General features: G+C 38.5%; 2 protein-coding genes across 2 annotated transcripts in view; one reads left to right on the forward strand and one right to left on the reverse strand.

The window, feature by feature from the left end:
* The window catches only part of slc25a26 (solute carrier family 25 member 26), a 71922-nt gene extending 60011 nt beyond the window's left edge, over nt 1-11911 (forward strand). The window contains exons 7-10 of the mRNA XM_006630652.3: nt 406-475; nt 3649-3713; nt 5416-5489; nt 9806-11911. Of these exons, the coding sequence (XP_006630715.2) occupies nt 406-475; nt 3649-3713; nt 5416-5489; nt 9806-9923 (327 nt within the window). The 3' untranslated portion in view covers nt 9924-11911. The remainder of the gene's footprint in view (nt 1-405; nt 476-3648; nt 3714-5415; nt 5490-9805) is intronic.
* Nucleotides 10762-17023, reverse strand: part of lrig1 (leucine-rich repeats and immunoglobulin-like domains 1) — a 54793-nt gene continuing 48531 nt past the window's right edge. Inside the window, exons 15-19 of the mRNA XM_006630651.3 lie at nt 16313-16750; nt 15447-15578; nt 13922-14062; nt 13315-13590; nt 10762-12381 (exon numbers count right to left, since the gene is read on the reverse strand). Coding sequence (XP_006630714.3) covers nt 12155-12381; nt 13315-13590; nt 13922-14062; nt 15447-15578; nt 16313-16750 — 1214 coding nt within the window. The 3' untranslated portion in view covers nt 10762-12154. The remainder of the gene's footprint in view (nt 12382-13314; nt 13591-13921; nt 14063-15446; nt 15579-16312; nt 16751-17023) is intronic.

Here is a 17023-nt window from a genome sequence, read left to right on the forward strand (position 1 = left end):
ACTGAAAGCTCGACAAAAAAGCAACATTTCTAGCAAAATAGTAAATTCAAATATTTTATTCATTTGCATTATTGCTAAAGATATGTTGTCTGATACTTGATTTAAATTTTTAAATTGTTAATCCTCACAAATGACAAAATCTGAGCAAATCGACAGATTTTCTTTACATATATTGTACTTTTTCACTGAACCTCAGAAGTTCCAACCCTTTTGCAGCATTCCAGTTGCTTGTTTTAGTGTCCTGTGAAGATTGCTTGGGAAAGTGAGCTCATTACATCACATTGAAAAAAGGACACAAAAATAGAAATTCACTTGGGTTCCCATCCTTAGGAGCTGACCCAGTGGGGTTTCTGGTGCTTTTACATGCAACTAATAACTTAATTTCCCTTTTTTCCTTCACTACAGAGCCTTTGGTCATGGAAGCAAGGTCATGTGCTGTATCCTTGGCAGGCTGCGCTATGTGGAGCTTTTGCAGGTGCAAGGGATTATATGTTATCCTGGGAAATGCTAAGGGGGGGAGACAATCTAGAAATATATAAAGTGTACTAAAGCAGCATTCCTGACAAATTCCATAAAGGTAGATGCAGTTGCAACAGATTTTTTTTTCTAGTCGAGGAATACCAGACCGTTAAAACCTATCAAATAAAGGACACTTGCTTGAAAAGGTTGACTTGCCTACTTCTTTCCCCCTGCTTGAATTCTGTCAGTTTAGAAAATAAGTTTGTTGGACTAGGCTCACACATCCTTGCAGTAGATGATTGCAAATATTTTCTAGCAGAAGGAGGCCTGTTCTGGGTGCTAGGCCACACAGCTGCCTGACCTAAAGTGCTCTTCTGGGACTTGAAGTGATTTCAGCAAGAGCCCATAATTCACAGCTCATGTGACAGCCAAGACAGAGAAAACAGATTAATTGTTGTCGGGTGGATGGGGATATTGACGGAACACCCTCAGGCCAGAGGGCTGCCATTTTCGGCTTCAAGATGGCTCCAGGCCATCTCCACCTGGTATGTCTATTCCCAAGGATGGGAAGGGACTGAAACAGCTAGAATTTAAAGAGACATCTTCTGGGTGCTTTTATCACTTCATCCAGTTAAATGTTTATTTAAAATGTTTAATTACCTTATTAAAGGGAAAGTTTGAAAACATAATCATTTCTTTATCACCTTTTAAATATGTTTGCATGTGTTAAAATTAAAATGAAGCATGCATAATCTTGGTTTTTCCACAAAACAAATGAGCACTGCTTAATCGGAAGAAAAAAAAAGACAAACAGTGTGAGCATTTAGAAAGCTGTCAAATTAATAGTTGAAGATGGTACTGAAGAGTACTTTTTTTTTTACACAATCTACCTGGATTGTGTTGTATTGTTACAGTAAGTTATGGCAATTAAAAGTGGGAACAGTACAAATTAGTTAGGGAATGTTACTGGGCTGATACGAGGACCACACTTGTGTTACAAAAATCACTTTTCATTTTTTTTATTATTGAACTTTTTTTCTTAAATTGCAGAAACATACGGTACATTTTTGGGAGTTTTGCCTAGAGAGCAGAGCCCTGCAGTGCTCAGAGGCTGTGTGCTATTATCCAAGCAGTACAGGCCAGCCTAGATGGAGAGACAGGAGCCAGTAAACAGCAGGTGTTTCAGACAAGAGGGTTATATAGTACAGGCAGCTTAGAAGATATTTTGTTAAGACAGAAAACTAATACAAACATATATGTGAATAAGATCCCAGAATAGGACACTCAGAGCTAGAGCAGGGTTTTTAAAGGAAGGAACTTTCACACCTTCCCTAAATTTAGTGTTATATTCCTAATTTAAATGCAACATTAAGTAAGTTACTACAATTAATTATAATCAAATTTCACATGATATGTCTTGTTCTGCATCCTATTCTAATCTGTACAATTTTTTAAAATCTGATTAAAGAACATTTAATATGAGACATCTATGCAGATCTTGCATTTTTCTTTTTATCAACAGTTATTTTTTCCGTTTAATTAGGTTTAGTTGATCTACAGGTTAAATTAGACATTTATTGAGGGCAGGTATTTGGGGGACCTAAGAAAACACTATTTAAAGACAAACCTTGGGGTGTAAAACATTGACAAGGCGAATAGTATCGGCCACAAGAAGTCGCTGATCGTTCTTGAGTTTCTGAGACCCGTGTTGAGGCTGTGAGGGTGAAACAGATGCATACAGGCTTCACTAGGACAACAGGCTGAATCTGTTAAAGATGCTCATTGGAAGTGTAGGAGGAGGTTAGAGTCTGGTTCTCTGTTGACAGTTGCCACACAGTCATGACAGGTTCAACTTACAACAGTATCGAAGCGGAAGTCTCCTTTGAAACTGGCAAATGGTTCTGTCACATGCTGAAGGCAGTGCGGGGTTGTTGCAGTCCATGTAATAAGTAATTGTCAAATGAAAAGCATGAGGCACTTCAATAGCTTTATTATGAAATGCAAAGATGGATTGGTTCACGAACCACAAACTTCACACTCGCGGTCCATTTTCAAAAACTCTGGACATCGGATGTCAGATTGATTCATGTAGAAGACCTGGTTGTTTTCTTAGTACTTCACTCAAATTATATAAAATAAAACTCTGTTCTGCTTGCTGGGATAGACTCCGGCTCCCACACAATCCTCAACTGGAAGAAGTGGTTAGAAAAGTTTTCATTTGATGTGTCTGGTTAAAATGAAGATTTTCTTATGGAAATTAGTTTAATTAGTTAATTCATTTGGAACACCTTAACTACCACTAGCTTGGATTAATTCATATTTGGTGAGATAGGACCAGTATCATAGACAAGTTTAATTATCAAAACTATATTAGAAGTAATAGATCAATGTATAACCTTGGAGCTGTGTACTGCTATAGGCTATTAGAGGTGCATTTGACATGAATACATGACATGAATATCTGTTAGCTGGCCACAATTATGCCAGAATATTCCTTCACTTTCTATTACTGTTGAGTTATTGTACACATTACTTATTATTATTTATTTTCTTCTAAAAAAAACAGTTGAATTTTATTGAATATCAATAAATGTATGACTTTATTTCAACAGTTTCAAACAAACATGGATTGTTATAATGCCCTTTAAAACAGTTTTCCACAGAGCACTTTGCATGTTAGTGTTGCAGTAAGAAATGTAGCAGCCTCTGACCATGTGGGCATGGAGGACACAAACTCAATCTCCCAGTAAGAGAAAATACACCATTGGGTGTCCAGGAGTCCGAACCTGACTGTTGAATGCCAATCTAGTTTGTGGTATACTAATTTCTAATACGTAATGGACGGTCTCTATGACATCAGGAGTCAAGATCAAATGCCAGGGCTATCTGACCGAAGTGCTGTAGTTTTGGCACGTATTGTGTGAGCGTACCTTTTTTTAGCCTCTTCTTGCTGTGGCTTCATACTTGAAAATCTTGATTCGGCGCACCTTCTTACGGCTGGGTGTTTATTTTACAGAAGTCTGCGCACTGTTTGACAACAAAGCAAACTGCATTTGTTAAAATAATGCAAACTTTCAGTCAAATGATCTTTTACAGGGATTATAAGAATTAGTCACTTGCGTAGGACAGCTCTTGAAACAATGCGAGTATTGAAGCACGGGTTTTTTTTTCCTGTCTGGGCACATACAGGTGGAGCTGCAGCTTTTGTCACTGCACCTTTGGATGTAGCAAAGACGAGAATCATTTTGGCAAAGGTAAGACTCGCAGGCAGCTACAAAGGTACTGCTGCCCCAGTAATATGTACAAGAAGAAGAAATTGCAAAAGATGGGAGAGATATCTTACCAGAGAAGAATGGTTATTAGGGACATGTTATTACTAACCATAAAACAGTGATAACAAATGACGCATTTGTCTTTACCATAAAAAATTTGCAGTGTTAAAACAAATGTAAATGCTGGGTTAAGTTAAAAAGTAATGTATAATTTATATTTGTATATCGGTCACATAATGAATATTAGTAAAAACAGAACTTCTTTTTAGAAACCTTTGCGTTATCATTTATTGATTGGCTTAAAGCTCATAGACAGTTTTTAATGGTATGTAACAACACCACCTTTGATTGCAAAGCCTGAAAATCACTTTGTAAAATGAAAAAAGTTGGATACCAGCATTATTTAATGGTAAAGATTTGAATACTAAACAGCCTGACAGGTTTGCATAAACATCCTGTTGTGTTTCAACTGTGAGTGTGCCAGTGCCTGCAGAATGCCTTGGCCGTGTATTTCCTCTCATCATGTCTGTCATTGTGTCAGTTCATAGGTATGTGTACCAGCATCCAGCTTCTATTAGCATCAGTTATGACTGAATAACAAGTCACAGCTCTTTCCAAATGCCACTAAAGCTAAAGTGTCGTGTCCTGAGCAACATTAATGTGAAAAGCCAACAATATCATTTTAAATCCTCTGTGTTTACTGTCATTTGTTAATGATATAGACTCGGGGGGGAAATTCTTGTGTTGTCTCAGTTTGGCTGAGGTCATCTAAATGCAAAGCTGATCTGACAAGTTTTACAGCCCTTTGCAAAGATTGGATAGCATTCAGTATCTTACAGTTCACCAACAAAACAAAGATTTGCCTCCACTTCTCCAGCTAAAACTAAAGTGCAATAGGCATGAATCCTGATTTTGCAATATTTTTCCCCCTAATATTTTGCATGTTCCAAGCAGGAGAAAGAATGGCTGTAGATGTTTTAAATGAAATGTTTAAAAAAGTAAATCTCTTGCTTGCACGGTGAGAATTATTTACATGTGTGGCCTGTGTACTTTGGACCACAGAAACTTCATTCCTTAGCTCTCTGGCTAAAAGAAAATAAATTCTGTCAAAAGAGAGAAATGGTTATGCTCCATTTCTTTCTTATTTCCTAATAACCAGGAAAACAGTTTTTTAAACACCGATGTATATGTTAATAGCATTTCCTTCCCTTTTCATCAATTAAAGACCAATCATTATAAATTATCATGGATTTTATTCCTACAACACAGCATAATAATAAAACATGCCTTGCTGTTTATAATTCAAAACATTAACTCCAATTATCATTGCAGAGTGGCTCACCAACTTGTCTCTTTACCATATATAAACTACATACCTGCATTCTTTAACTGTTGCTCACAGTGCAGTGAATGCACAGCCTGATGAATTATTTGAGGTTACTGGTATTTGTTACTACAGCAGATACCTATAGAATAGGTTACCATGGGTCACCTGCTTCTTCAGCAGGAAGTGAATTCTCACCTGTGTTTCTGACAGTAATTTCTGTTTAGGTAGACTAAACAAGTTGTATGTCTGTGGATGTGGCATGTCAGAGGAAGTAAAGAACACAGGGCATCCATCATAATGCTTTGGTTTTTCATTGTTTTACTCATTCTGATCCCTTCCTGTTTTGCTGTGATGTAGGCAGGAACACAAACAGCTAGTGGAAACATTCTGAGTGTCATGTATGAAGTATGGAGAAGCAGAGGTGTCCCTGGGTGAGTGCATAGAGACTTTTACACTTCCTCTAAGATTGAGTTTAATTTTTGTGAATACTAAGGATAGTGATCTTTTTCCTGTTAAGTAATCACCCTCAATGCAGGTTTGACGTATTTCAATTCGTGTTATTAGTGTGATTCAGACATCTAAATTCTTGATTGATAAGTTGTGTTCATCTACTTACTTCAGTCTGATGTTTCTCATTTATTTTTTTTAAGTGCTGCTCTGTTTTTTAAAACACAGCAGTTCATGATTTGACCTCCACAATGGTTGACTAAAATCTTAATTGGGATTTCCCTTTTATCTTTCATGTCCTCCACCTGTTCTGTTGGTAAAAAATAGAACTTATTTAGCACAGAAACAAAAGCATGAGTTATATCATTCCAAAAGCTTTAAAACTGACCTTGTACTATCATTAAAAAACAAAGAGTATATGAAATAAAAAGGTCCCTTATGAAAATAATTTGAATTAATGGTATTATTATTTTAAAACTGTCAACTAGTGTGGCCTGTAAATTTATCATCTGAGATTTTCTTTGTTTTAGCTTTTATATTGTCTTGTAAAGAAAACCACAAATGATAACCTTGCAGTGACTATGAAGTACATTAAATAAGTTTTATTGGTTCCATACTTTTGAAAATATTCTGCCAATCAAGTTCCATAAATCACTTCAAACGCTAGTGTGTAATTTCATCTGTGACTCAGAAACATTTAATCTTGCGTCAGGATGAAACCATCTGCTACCCGACTAATGCGTATAGCACTCTGACATCAAAATTAAATGTTGAAAATAAACATCTAGTGATGGCGTGTTACACATACAAAAACAATGTTATGAATGTTATTTATCTTTGAATGGGAACTTTTAAATATGATGAGAAAACATTGGAAAGCCATGTTTTCTCAAATGCTGTTTGCAGCTGTCTTCTAAATTCTGTTGGTTTCCTGTTTGTTTTTTATGTTTCTCATACTTGTCAAAAACTGAAGTCAAGGCTACCTCAGTTTGTCCAGATACTGTAGGAGCAAAATGTTATCTTTGTGAAATGGTGAAGTTAGTAAGAAGTAAAACCTAGGTGGAATTCTCGTGTTCCTTCCTGATTGCAGTAGATAGTTCCTTTAAGAAAGCATTAGAATAGGTACTATAATTCCATTGAGTAAATCCTTGACAGTTCCGCCGGTACATGCCTTGTACAAATTGCTCTCCTTTAAAGCTATAATTATGGTAATAAGCCCAATTGCTGTCTAGTGAAGCTATAAACTGCTTCCATCTGTCTGATTGCTCTGAGCACCGAGCAGAGTTCATTACCACAAAAACCAAAACAACTGCAATCAGAGGTTCACATTATACCACATTTACAATGAAACCCCCTAAACTTTAACTGCTTTTTCAATAAAGACATGAACCATCTCCATTTGGGACATAATTCCACTGCTTCCTTTTTCACTCAATTGCAAATGTGGCTTTTTTTTTTCCCTTTTCAAGCACGCCTCTGTTTAAATATAACTTCTTCCCAGGGAGTAATTTGTCTACATCAGACAGCTGCAACACACTGTTTAAAGTAAAAATTTTTGCTTAAATCAATTTAAAATTGATAGCGGAATGTAGCAATTCATTTCAGTTCAACAGCATTTGGGCTGTTTTTATTCTCTCTACCCAAAAAATCCTAAACATATTTATAGTGCACTGGTGTCTAACATCAGTGTTAGAGAAAGTAGGATTTTGCAGCATATTTATACTGCCACAGATTTTAATGAGAACCGCTCTCTTAAAGTCTTGGAGAACAGTCACTTTTCAGTATTTATAGAACTTAAGTCATGGACTGACTTGCGCTTTTCCTTGATGGAAGATGAATAATACACTGCAGCTCTGCTAGAGTATGATGTAGCAGGTTTACTGATGTCATGATTAGTCATTGCTCCGGGGGCGAGGTGTTACAAATGGACCCCAATTGTTTGCCACAGGTGGGGTTACTCATGCTGTGAAAATACAGAGCCAGGAAATGACTAGGGAATGAGAGGGAGTAACACATGAGAAGGGTGTTGAAATAGTATTAAAGGGACCAGGTGAGAATTACTAAACCTTTTTCTTTTAAATCCAGATCACCAAATAGTTATTTTATATGATTTAGACACCCACTTTGCAATGTTTCTTGTTTCAAACCATAGGAGATTTTGAATTTTCTGATACACCCACCTGATAAGATGTTTCATTGTTTGACGTATTGCGAGCTCCAGAGTGCCTGCCAAGAGAGCTAGAGCCTGGAGGAACAGCGCTTTTCTCCCTGACATCCCTGTCTTCCAGAAAGTTGGAAGAGCCTTGATTCAATTCAATTCAATGTATTTATATATAGGGCCCTTCACAACAAGGTTGCCCCAAGGCAACCTTGATGTGGCCTTCATAGATCCGGTTCTCAGTAGTCCGCCTTATCTTTGTTAATGGTTCACAATACTTGAGAAATACCCCCAAAAACGTGGCTTTGTTTATTTCATTTACATTAGCCTTCAGTTAGGTCTTTTTTAGCAAACAAAAGATTTCAGTTACTCTGTATAATGCAGTTGTTATACATACTAACAAGCTAGGAACATCCATCCATTTCTTAACCAATTCAGAAATTCAGGGGAGCCAGAGCGTATCCCAGCAATCTATGGCCACAAGGCGGGGTACCCACGAACAGGATGCCAGTCCATCTCAGGGCAGACAGACAGAAAAAAACACATACCAACCAGTGCCAATTGTCCCAGAATCCACTTCACCTAACAGCATGTCTATGGACTGTGAGAAGAAACCAGAGCACACAGAGGAAACCCATGCAAGCTCCAGGAGAACATACAAACTCCACCTCAGGTCCAGAATAGAACCCAGGACCCCAGCAATGCGAGGCAGCTATGCTAAACACTGTGCCACTGTGCTGCCCTAGCTAATACATAAATACATAAATATTTAATTATACTTTTGTCTCTTTTTAAAACACCTACAGTATAAAGGGTGTAGATATGAATATCCTTGTCCATTTTGCACCATATCACATTTTAATACAAATGTTACTTTTTGTAAGATTACACATATTATGGAGCACTGAATTTCAGCTGAGCATTTAAGATGCTGGGTTTGTGAATTGTTTGAATAATGTGTGAGATCTTCGACATGTTCGGTACCTTGTGGTGTTTTGCAGTTGATAATATTGACTTGTTAGTCTTAGTCTGTTCATGGCCCTGGTCTAAGTGCAGTGAAGTAAAGGATGCACAGGTTCATCAACGATATTTTTGTTATTTTTGTGAGTGATCTATGTACTATGCAGGGACTGGAAAGTTACAAATTAATTTAAGATAATATATTCATAGAAATCCCAATCTATGGTTAGGCATGCATATCCTGTTCTATATACTCTTTCACCAGATTAATAAAGTAGGGGTGATGTGTACATTGCACAGTAATATTGCCTTCCAATATATGCATAATTGAATGACATTAGTCATACAGCAGTGTTATCTGGCTATCAGTCATGCACAGCGGCCTCAAGGTAAGGATTAATATTGGAAACAGCTGAAGAAATTAGAGCAGCTGCTGCATCCTTAAACCCTTGCAGTGCCTGCACGTTATAGTCCCAGTTCCCTTCGTACATTTTTTAGTCTTTATTAATCATATGAATTTTAGTCTTTAGATGCACTTTCTACAATTAATTATTCAGAATGGTTTTCATTCAAAGCTCACATCCCCAGCTGATTGAAGATTGGTTTGTAATGCACTGTGTATAGTTTAACATTCATCTTTTCCATTTTCTGCCCATAAAACTGCAAAACTGGAACTCTTTGTAGTAGTTCCAGGATGCTTGTCTGACTATATACTGTCATAACATTAATTAATAACATCAGTGTTTGTTTCACTGCTCTGATAGATATAGAGGTCTGTGTTTCTGTAGTTGATTTCCTTTTTTTAAGTTTCAGCTGAGGCAAATCTGTGGCTAGCAACCAAGCAATGTACACAGGCTGTATAACCGCCTCTAAGCCCATGAATGTACTTGATCTGTTCTCTCAGGACTGTTTCTAGAGCAGCATTATTTTAATGATACCAATTCTTTTAACTATGCATCCTAAGATTCTGTTAGATTTGTATATTGTGTCCCCAAAATGTAGTAGATGTTTTTTAAAAGAAGGCACACTATGGTTCAGGTTTTGATATGCCACTGTTATCATCAATTTCATAGTTCAATATCTTTATTGCTTGCCTCTCCTACATTAAAAATCTCCTACCTATAAAAATATACTGGTTTTAACAGCAGGAAAACTGCTTCCTTTCCCAATTTGCCTTTACAGATTGTTTGCTGGCAGCGTTCCTAGGATGGCCTCAATCAGCATTGGTGGATTCATTTTCTTAGGTGGATATGAGAAAGTTCGCAGCACCATGCTGAGAAACGACTGGATTCCTAACTGAAGCAGCATCAGCGACTATGGAAATCCTAGGTTTGAACTCATTCCAAGTGTATATTTTATTCAACACTAAAAAAAATTAATAAAGCAGAGCTTCAGTTGCAAAATTGCCGTCGGTGTAAGGTTAAGGGATCTGGGAAAAGCTATTCTGACTATACTCGTGAGGGATACTGAGAGTTAAAACTGTTTTTTTGTGCACCTTGGATTCCCTTTCAAATGCAAGAAATGCAACTACTAACTCATGCAATGTAACCATGCATTTTTCAGTTCATTAACATTTTTTTTGTTTTTTATTCCAAAGATGTGCATGTACTTCATATGAATGGTGTAGGTTTGTATTCTATCAAAGATGGATGGAATGAAACTGATTTTAGGGTTTTGCAGCTGCCTCTTCATTGTCAACTTGCTGATCAAGTTTCTTTACGATAGCAGGAATTTCCTCAATTAAACTTAAGCAATGGACGTAAAACAAACTTGAGGTCCTTCCCAAGAGCCTGGCCATTAATGTAGCCAAGAACTGACAGATTTGAGGAGACAAAAAATGTTCCAATTTCATTTAAATTCACTTGGGAATGTATTGTTTTATTAGTTTTCAAATTTAACACTGATTTTATACCAAGACTGTGTGTGGGGTATTCTGCTTCAATTTCTTGTTCTTTAAAATGTTTTGGAAAAATGTTGGTATTTTTCTTAGTAAATTAAAAGACATAAAACAGACAAATTCATATATTTTTATTTTCTAGGCTCCTATCTGTCAGATGAGGTGTTTAACTGCCTAGAATTCCCCATTTAATGTAATACGGCAAAGAAAACAGGTTTAATGATACAAATGAGCCAGGCAGTATATTAAATGTGATTTTAATAAAGACACTTCAATGTCATGTTAGACACTTCAATTTTTTACATTTTCTTATCAATGTACAACTGCTTTACCAACGTTCACATAAATACCTTTTTACAGAAAAGCAACTGTTCTCCTTTTTGCCTGTCAGAAGCAGTGCATATATAAGCTTTTGGGAGTAAAAACAATCACAGTTTTATTACTAAATTGTTGTTTTGATTAACAGACTGTACTTTACTTGTTCTGAGTCACATAGGTTACTGGATGAAGAGACAGGACTGTAAACCATGTCCCTGTTTAGTCCACAGAAAGTATATCAAACCAAGTAAGCTACCTGCCCCCAAAGTGCAGTTCTGTCAAAAATTCAGAATAGATAATTCCAGACAGGCAGCTTTAATATTAATACATTGCTGATTTGTGATTCACAGCCTGACTCTACCTGTTTGCTTAAGTGGTCCACACTTGTCGTCACCACAGGTTAACAGATTTGTATTGAGTATAATAGAAAAGTAAGAGTTACTTAACAAAATGGGAAACTGGATCATGTCCACGGGTAATCAACACCAAATGAAGCAGCTGTCTCTTTTTTTAGTACATTTTAAATGGAAGAGCCTTGATAAAAGAGTGTTAGACAATGTTCTAAAAAATCTCCATACCAAAACTGTTTACATTGTTAGAACTTTGAGGGCGATAAATGCCTTATTACATTTTTTAAATTATAGTATTAATACACAAAGTGCTGGAAACAATTTCCCTTGAAATTCTAACAAAGCTTTTATTATTGAACTGACACTGAAAAATGAAATCAAAGCTCTTCCTTCATGAAATACTGCATATAGCGTAATTTGAGGTCCTGACAGCACTTAGTTTGAACTTAAAAATCTCAAGTGTAATCAAACGAGGTGACCTCATATTTCAAATGAATCTGAAAGGTATAGCTGTCGGGTAATGGCAGATTTGTGTTTTGTGTTCATGCAGTAAGGCACCACTGTTTGGAAACTGAAAAGGCTGAAAAAAGACATTTCAAAAGTTATATTTTCACTCCGTTATTTCATGCACTGAATAGAATAAAATTTCTCTGTAAAAGTTGCATATATGAAAACTCTTATGTACAGTCGTATCCAATAAAACTTTTTTTTCTCTCTGTACAATATTCCCTACATTTGCATGCTTCAAATGCAAGTCACTTGTGGATCTGCAAGTGATGCTTCCCAAAGGAAAATTTAAATTATTTACAATGTTAACGCTCAGACAGGTTTCACCCTATACAAGCTGCCACCTCAAACTTCCGCTACCCTTTTTCGCTGGAGAGCTTCTTGTTTCAAAGCTGAGGTAGTGTTGGGAAAAAAAACGTTTTCAGTGCAAAGAAGAACAGGAGGTTTCTTGGCCACTCGTTAATCACTAGCTCTTCTCAATGGGGTATTCTCACTGACAGCGTCACGTGTCCTGGGTAGGTGTCCATTTGGAAGCAGAGTCTGTCTGACTTCAGCCCCGCAGTCATTGTCCATTGAGGTCTGGGGAAGAGCAACTAATTTAATTGGCTTGTGAAAAGACCCTTCTGAAGACAGAGGACACACAGTACCAAGTGGTAGTGAAGTTCCTGCATCCTTTGAGGAAGAACCTGTAAAACAAAAAGTAATGTTAATAGCCATTTTTTTAAGTGTTGTGTTTTCATTACCCATTCCAGTTTAATACACTCTACTTTGTGGACTTAGCTTTGCAAGTCTATCTTGGATTTCGTTACACGTACTGAAATCCTTCTCGGAGTCAAACCAAGCCTCATTTTCCTGAATCACCTAAAAGCTGCAGTCTTTCCTATACAAGGAGCCTGACAGAATCAAACCTTCAACACCCCACCCTCCACAGCTGGTGCCCACCTGCTACTCAGGGCTGGCTTTCTGCTGGCTTCCGTTGACTGTTAACCCATCATCAAATACAGGGACTTCTACTTCTGAAGCTTATAGCTGAAGCCCAGGTTTTAATTAGCCCAGGGGATTAGTATTTTTTTTAATAAATCAATTTAATAAAAATAAACAGTAATATCCTGCTTTGATGAAATGGGTCGGGTTGAGTTTATTCCTTAAAAAATACCTTTCCCTTAACACAGATATTTTAAGAAACATAAAAAGAAAAACCAGCAAACGATTAAACAAATAACTTTGAAAGAACACAGTTATTCAAAGTGGGTGATCCGATTCTGTATTCTCTGATGCATTTATGTGTCACAAGCGTCAAAATGCCATAATGTTTCCACTTTCCGAGTTGAAAGTTAAAATTGTTTCTTTGTAGTAATTTAATTTAATTTAAAATTAAGAGATCATTTTTGGAGGTCATGGGAAATGAACATAATGATTAAACGGAAGTGCGTGTTCAAGTGATTTCACACTGCTGAGGGTTGCAGCCAGCACCACAACATATAGTTTCCAACCCAATCATACTCCTTCCACAAAATAGTCCTACAAAAATTCAGGATTTTACTGTAAAGCAAACTGCCATGCTGGAGCAGATTTCAGAGTGGAGGGTGCAGAAATTTGAAAAGGTAAGTTTTCCTTACCTTGTTTATCATAGTGCCTTTCCGACGAAGCTATCCTGTCATGGTTGCTGGGATAAACTGGTGCTTGGCCGTCTCTCTTCACAGTATTCACAGTCCCGTTACAGTGCTGAGTATCCGAAGATCCTAAATTGTCCACATCAAGTCTACCGCGCTCTGTGCTTCGAGGTGTGTGCTGAGCATTTCCTAAAGTTCGGAACCCTTGGAAGACTTGCTCTTGGTCTCTTGAGTTGCTGGCATTTTCCAAGCAATCAGTGCAGACTACAGGTACACCATACCCTAATGGCACAAACACAAAAAAACATTTAACAATGCTTTAAAATAAATAAAAAACATGACACAATTATGGTGCTAATTGTGGCAGCAATGCATATAATAATATATAACAATAACAATATACAGATAGATTGTTAATGGTTTCTAACTGCAAATAAAGATATGCATTTATTGCAAAAACAAAACAAAAATCTATGTAAGGAATCTGCCAGAAATTCTTCAAAAAAAAACCTTAGCTTTAAGCACCTATCTTTAAGTGATTAATTCAACCTCATCATATTTACAGGAAACTTCAGGATTTTTAAAGTAGTTTAATATCGATGCTCATGCATACCATTTTTTTCTGGATCCATCATCACTTCACATTCATCTTCTCCATTACATCCTTCTGGGCCACTGATGCAGAGTTTTGCAGGCCTGAAGTCGACATGGTTTTCCAGATCTTGGCTTCCCCTTGTATCAATCCGGCATATTCCTGGAGTGCAAGAAACAGCCAGTGATTCACAGGACGCAGGTAGGTCACCCATGATTGAAGGTGCAAGAGTGAATGACAACATGTTAATAATCTTTGGCCAGCAACCATATCACCCTGCAACTCACAACTGACAACCCCATGAAGCTCAGCAGGTGTGAGTCTGGTCAGTACCTGGATGGAGACCTCCTGGGAAAAACTAAGGCTGCTGCTGGAAGTAGGGAGTGCTCACCCTGTGGTCTGTGTGGGTCCTAATGCCCCAGCATAGTGACAGGGACACTATACTATAAAAAGGCCCTGTCCTTCAGATGAGACGTAAAACTGAGGTCCTGACTCTCTGTGGTCATTAAAAATCCCAGGACGTTTCTTGAAAAGAGTAGGGGTGTTACTCTGGTGTCCTGACCAAATTTCTCATTGGCCTTTACCAATCATGGCCTCCTAATAATCCCCCTCTGTGAACTGGCTTATCATCACTCTGTTCTCCTCCCCACTGATAGCTGGTGTGTGGTGAGTGTACTGGCGCTCTGTGGCTGCCATCGCATCATCCAGGTGGTGGTGGAGGGGAGTCTCCATTACCTGTAAAGCACTTTGAGTGGAGTGTCCGAAAAAGTGTAAGGAATTATTTATTATTATTAAATTTTACTGCGTTTACTCCACTGAGGATGTGGCTGGAGACCATTGGTGCGTCTAAGTCCTGTTTAGAATACCATCTTCAGAATAACTTGGAAAACAAGCAAACATGCTTTATGTTTACGTGTAATATAATTGCCAGTATCTGGTGGTTTCTGATATCTTCCAGTAGTTCGGTTAGATCCTAATGAATGTGACACTGTTTGGCATGATGAGGCTAAGTTTAGCATGTCAAGTTATTTTTCCCTATTTTGAAAACTGCTGCCTATCTTTCACTGTGCCTTGTATTGTTGAAGTCAATGTACAATTACCAGATTTCTCTGGGATTTGTAGTTTCATGATTTGTTGTCTTGGATGAAGTAAACTAATATAGTAATAATCTGGCCTGGGAAGACTCGGGCTTCTTTGTGCAGTGCAAGACCAGAGGGGTGATCAACAAAGCTTTGATGTCAAAGAGAGAACAGATATAACCCTTGTTGAAAATCCCCCACTGATGTCTTCAAATAAATTTTTACTGTACAAATAATTTAAGGCTGTAATCTTTACCATTTCTGTAAAACAGTTCTGGGATTTGGGATTTTTCCCTGGAAGTAGATACAAACATCAGTGATGTCCAGTTACAGTTTAGCAACTGGAAAATACTTTTGCCAGTTAATATGCAATCAATCAAAGATCTATTACGAAGGCCAGATTTAAGACTCCTTAAAAGACTTCAGGAGGAAAGCAGTTAAATTCTACATGGGGAAAAGATCCTTACCATTGCTTTCAATATGGCCATTTGGCTGTGGGCCGTTGTTGGCTTCCACTCTGATGCAGACTTCCTGCCGATCTGACAACGTTCCCTGGGAGGAGAGGTAGCTGGGGACATCAGCGGGGATGATGGTCTCGTCTGTTTTTCAAAGCAAAGCAGACTGTCAGACATTTGATAGGCATGGAGGGGTGCGGCAGTGCTGTAGCCACAGACTCCTGGTTTAAAGGAGTCGCTGTTTCCCATTGCAATAGAATGAATAGCCCAGAGGCCACAAAGAGCTGTCAACTAGGACAAATTGTTATTCCCAACAGGCTCTGAGAAACACTTTTAGCAAAAAGAAAATTTTAGAATGGAGGACGAAAAACCACGCAACACATAGATTCATTGGAATTTATATTAAGGAATCTAGTACTACATTCAGGAGCCCCAAGAACAAAGAACACTCACTAAATCCATGAGCAGCAAGAATGGCTTGAATAGGAATTGACATTTCTAAAAAGAAATACTAGCAGACCAATCCTATTCTGTTCTTCTAAGAATTGAGGTCTTCACAGCTGGAGCTGCAGAGGTGTGCAGAACTGAGCTGCGAGCTGCACTGATTCAATCAAGTTTGATAGAACTGGGATCTGGCCTGGAAAGGTGATGGAATTGTGCCTCATGCTCTTCAAGACAGCCTATCCTTACTTTCCAGTAAGACATGTCTAGTGGTTTACCTGGGGGTTCTTAATATGTTGGCCAGTGGCTGTATAATAGTGTTCTGTCCTACACTAGACTTTTTCTAAAGCCAAAGTATTAAATATTCGCTGCGAAACACCACGTTTTGCCCAGCAGGAGCCTGTCAATATTACGGGTGGGAAGGTTGTGGCACCCACCTGTGTTGGTCACACTGCATTCCTCGCTCTTCTTGCGGGTCTGGTAGATGATGCAGACCCAGACCAGCGAAGTGATGACGATGCTGCACACCACAGCAATGATGATGATGCCCACCGTCATGGTGCTGTCCCTCCGGGTTGGATCCACCGCGCAGCCGCTGTGGCGCTGCACGCTGAGCTGGCAGTGGGCCCGCTCGGCCCCCAGGGTGTTGGACATCAGGCAGGTGTACCTCCCTTCGTCCTCCGGCTCCACGTTGCGGATGATCAAGAGCTGGTTGCCCGGGGTGAAGTGGTGCCGCTCGCTCAGCTTCAGCGGCTCGTCCCCTTTGAGCCAGGTGATGCGCGGCGGGGGGCTGCCGGAGGCCTTGCACTGCAGTGCCACCGTGTCCCCCACTAGAACACTCTGGTCCTCCAGGGCCTCCTTCAGGTACGGGGTCTCTGCACAAAGCACCAGCGCAGGTGAGAAATCCCGAAACCCACAGAAATGCAGAGACGTCTACTGTGGTAAAACACACACTAACATCCTTTCAGCTACTCCCAATTTAGGCTCACTCAGAATTATCTAAAACAGTGTAGACTTATAAACAGGCACTAGATTTTTGATCCCCTTCTAGGTTGTCAGTTTGAAATGTATTCTTACTTCTTAAAAGCTCCTCTGAGCTAATGGCTTAGCAGAGGTACGCAAATGCTCTTTCCCCTACTGAAAGGAGA

Source organism: Lepisosteus oculatus, chromosome 4 (assembly GCF_040954835.1).
Source record: "Lepisosteus oculatus isolate fLepOcu1 chromosome 4, fLepOcu1.hap2, whole genome shotgun sequence".
Taxonomy (NCBI): domain Eukaryota; kingdom Metazoa; phylum Chordata; class Actinopteri; order Semionotiformes; family Lepisosteidae; genus Lepisosteus; species Lepisosteus oculatus.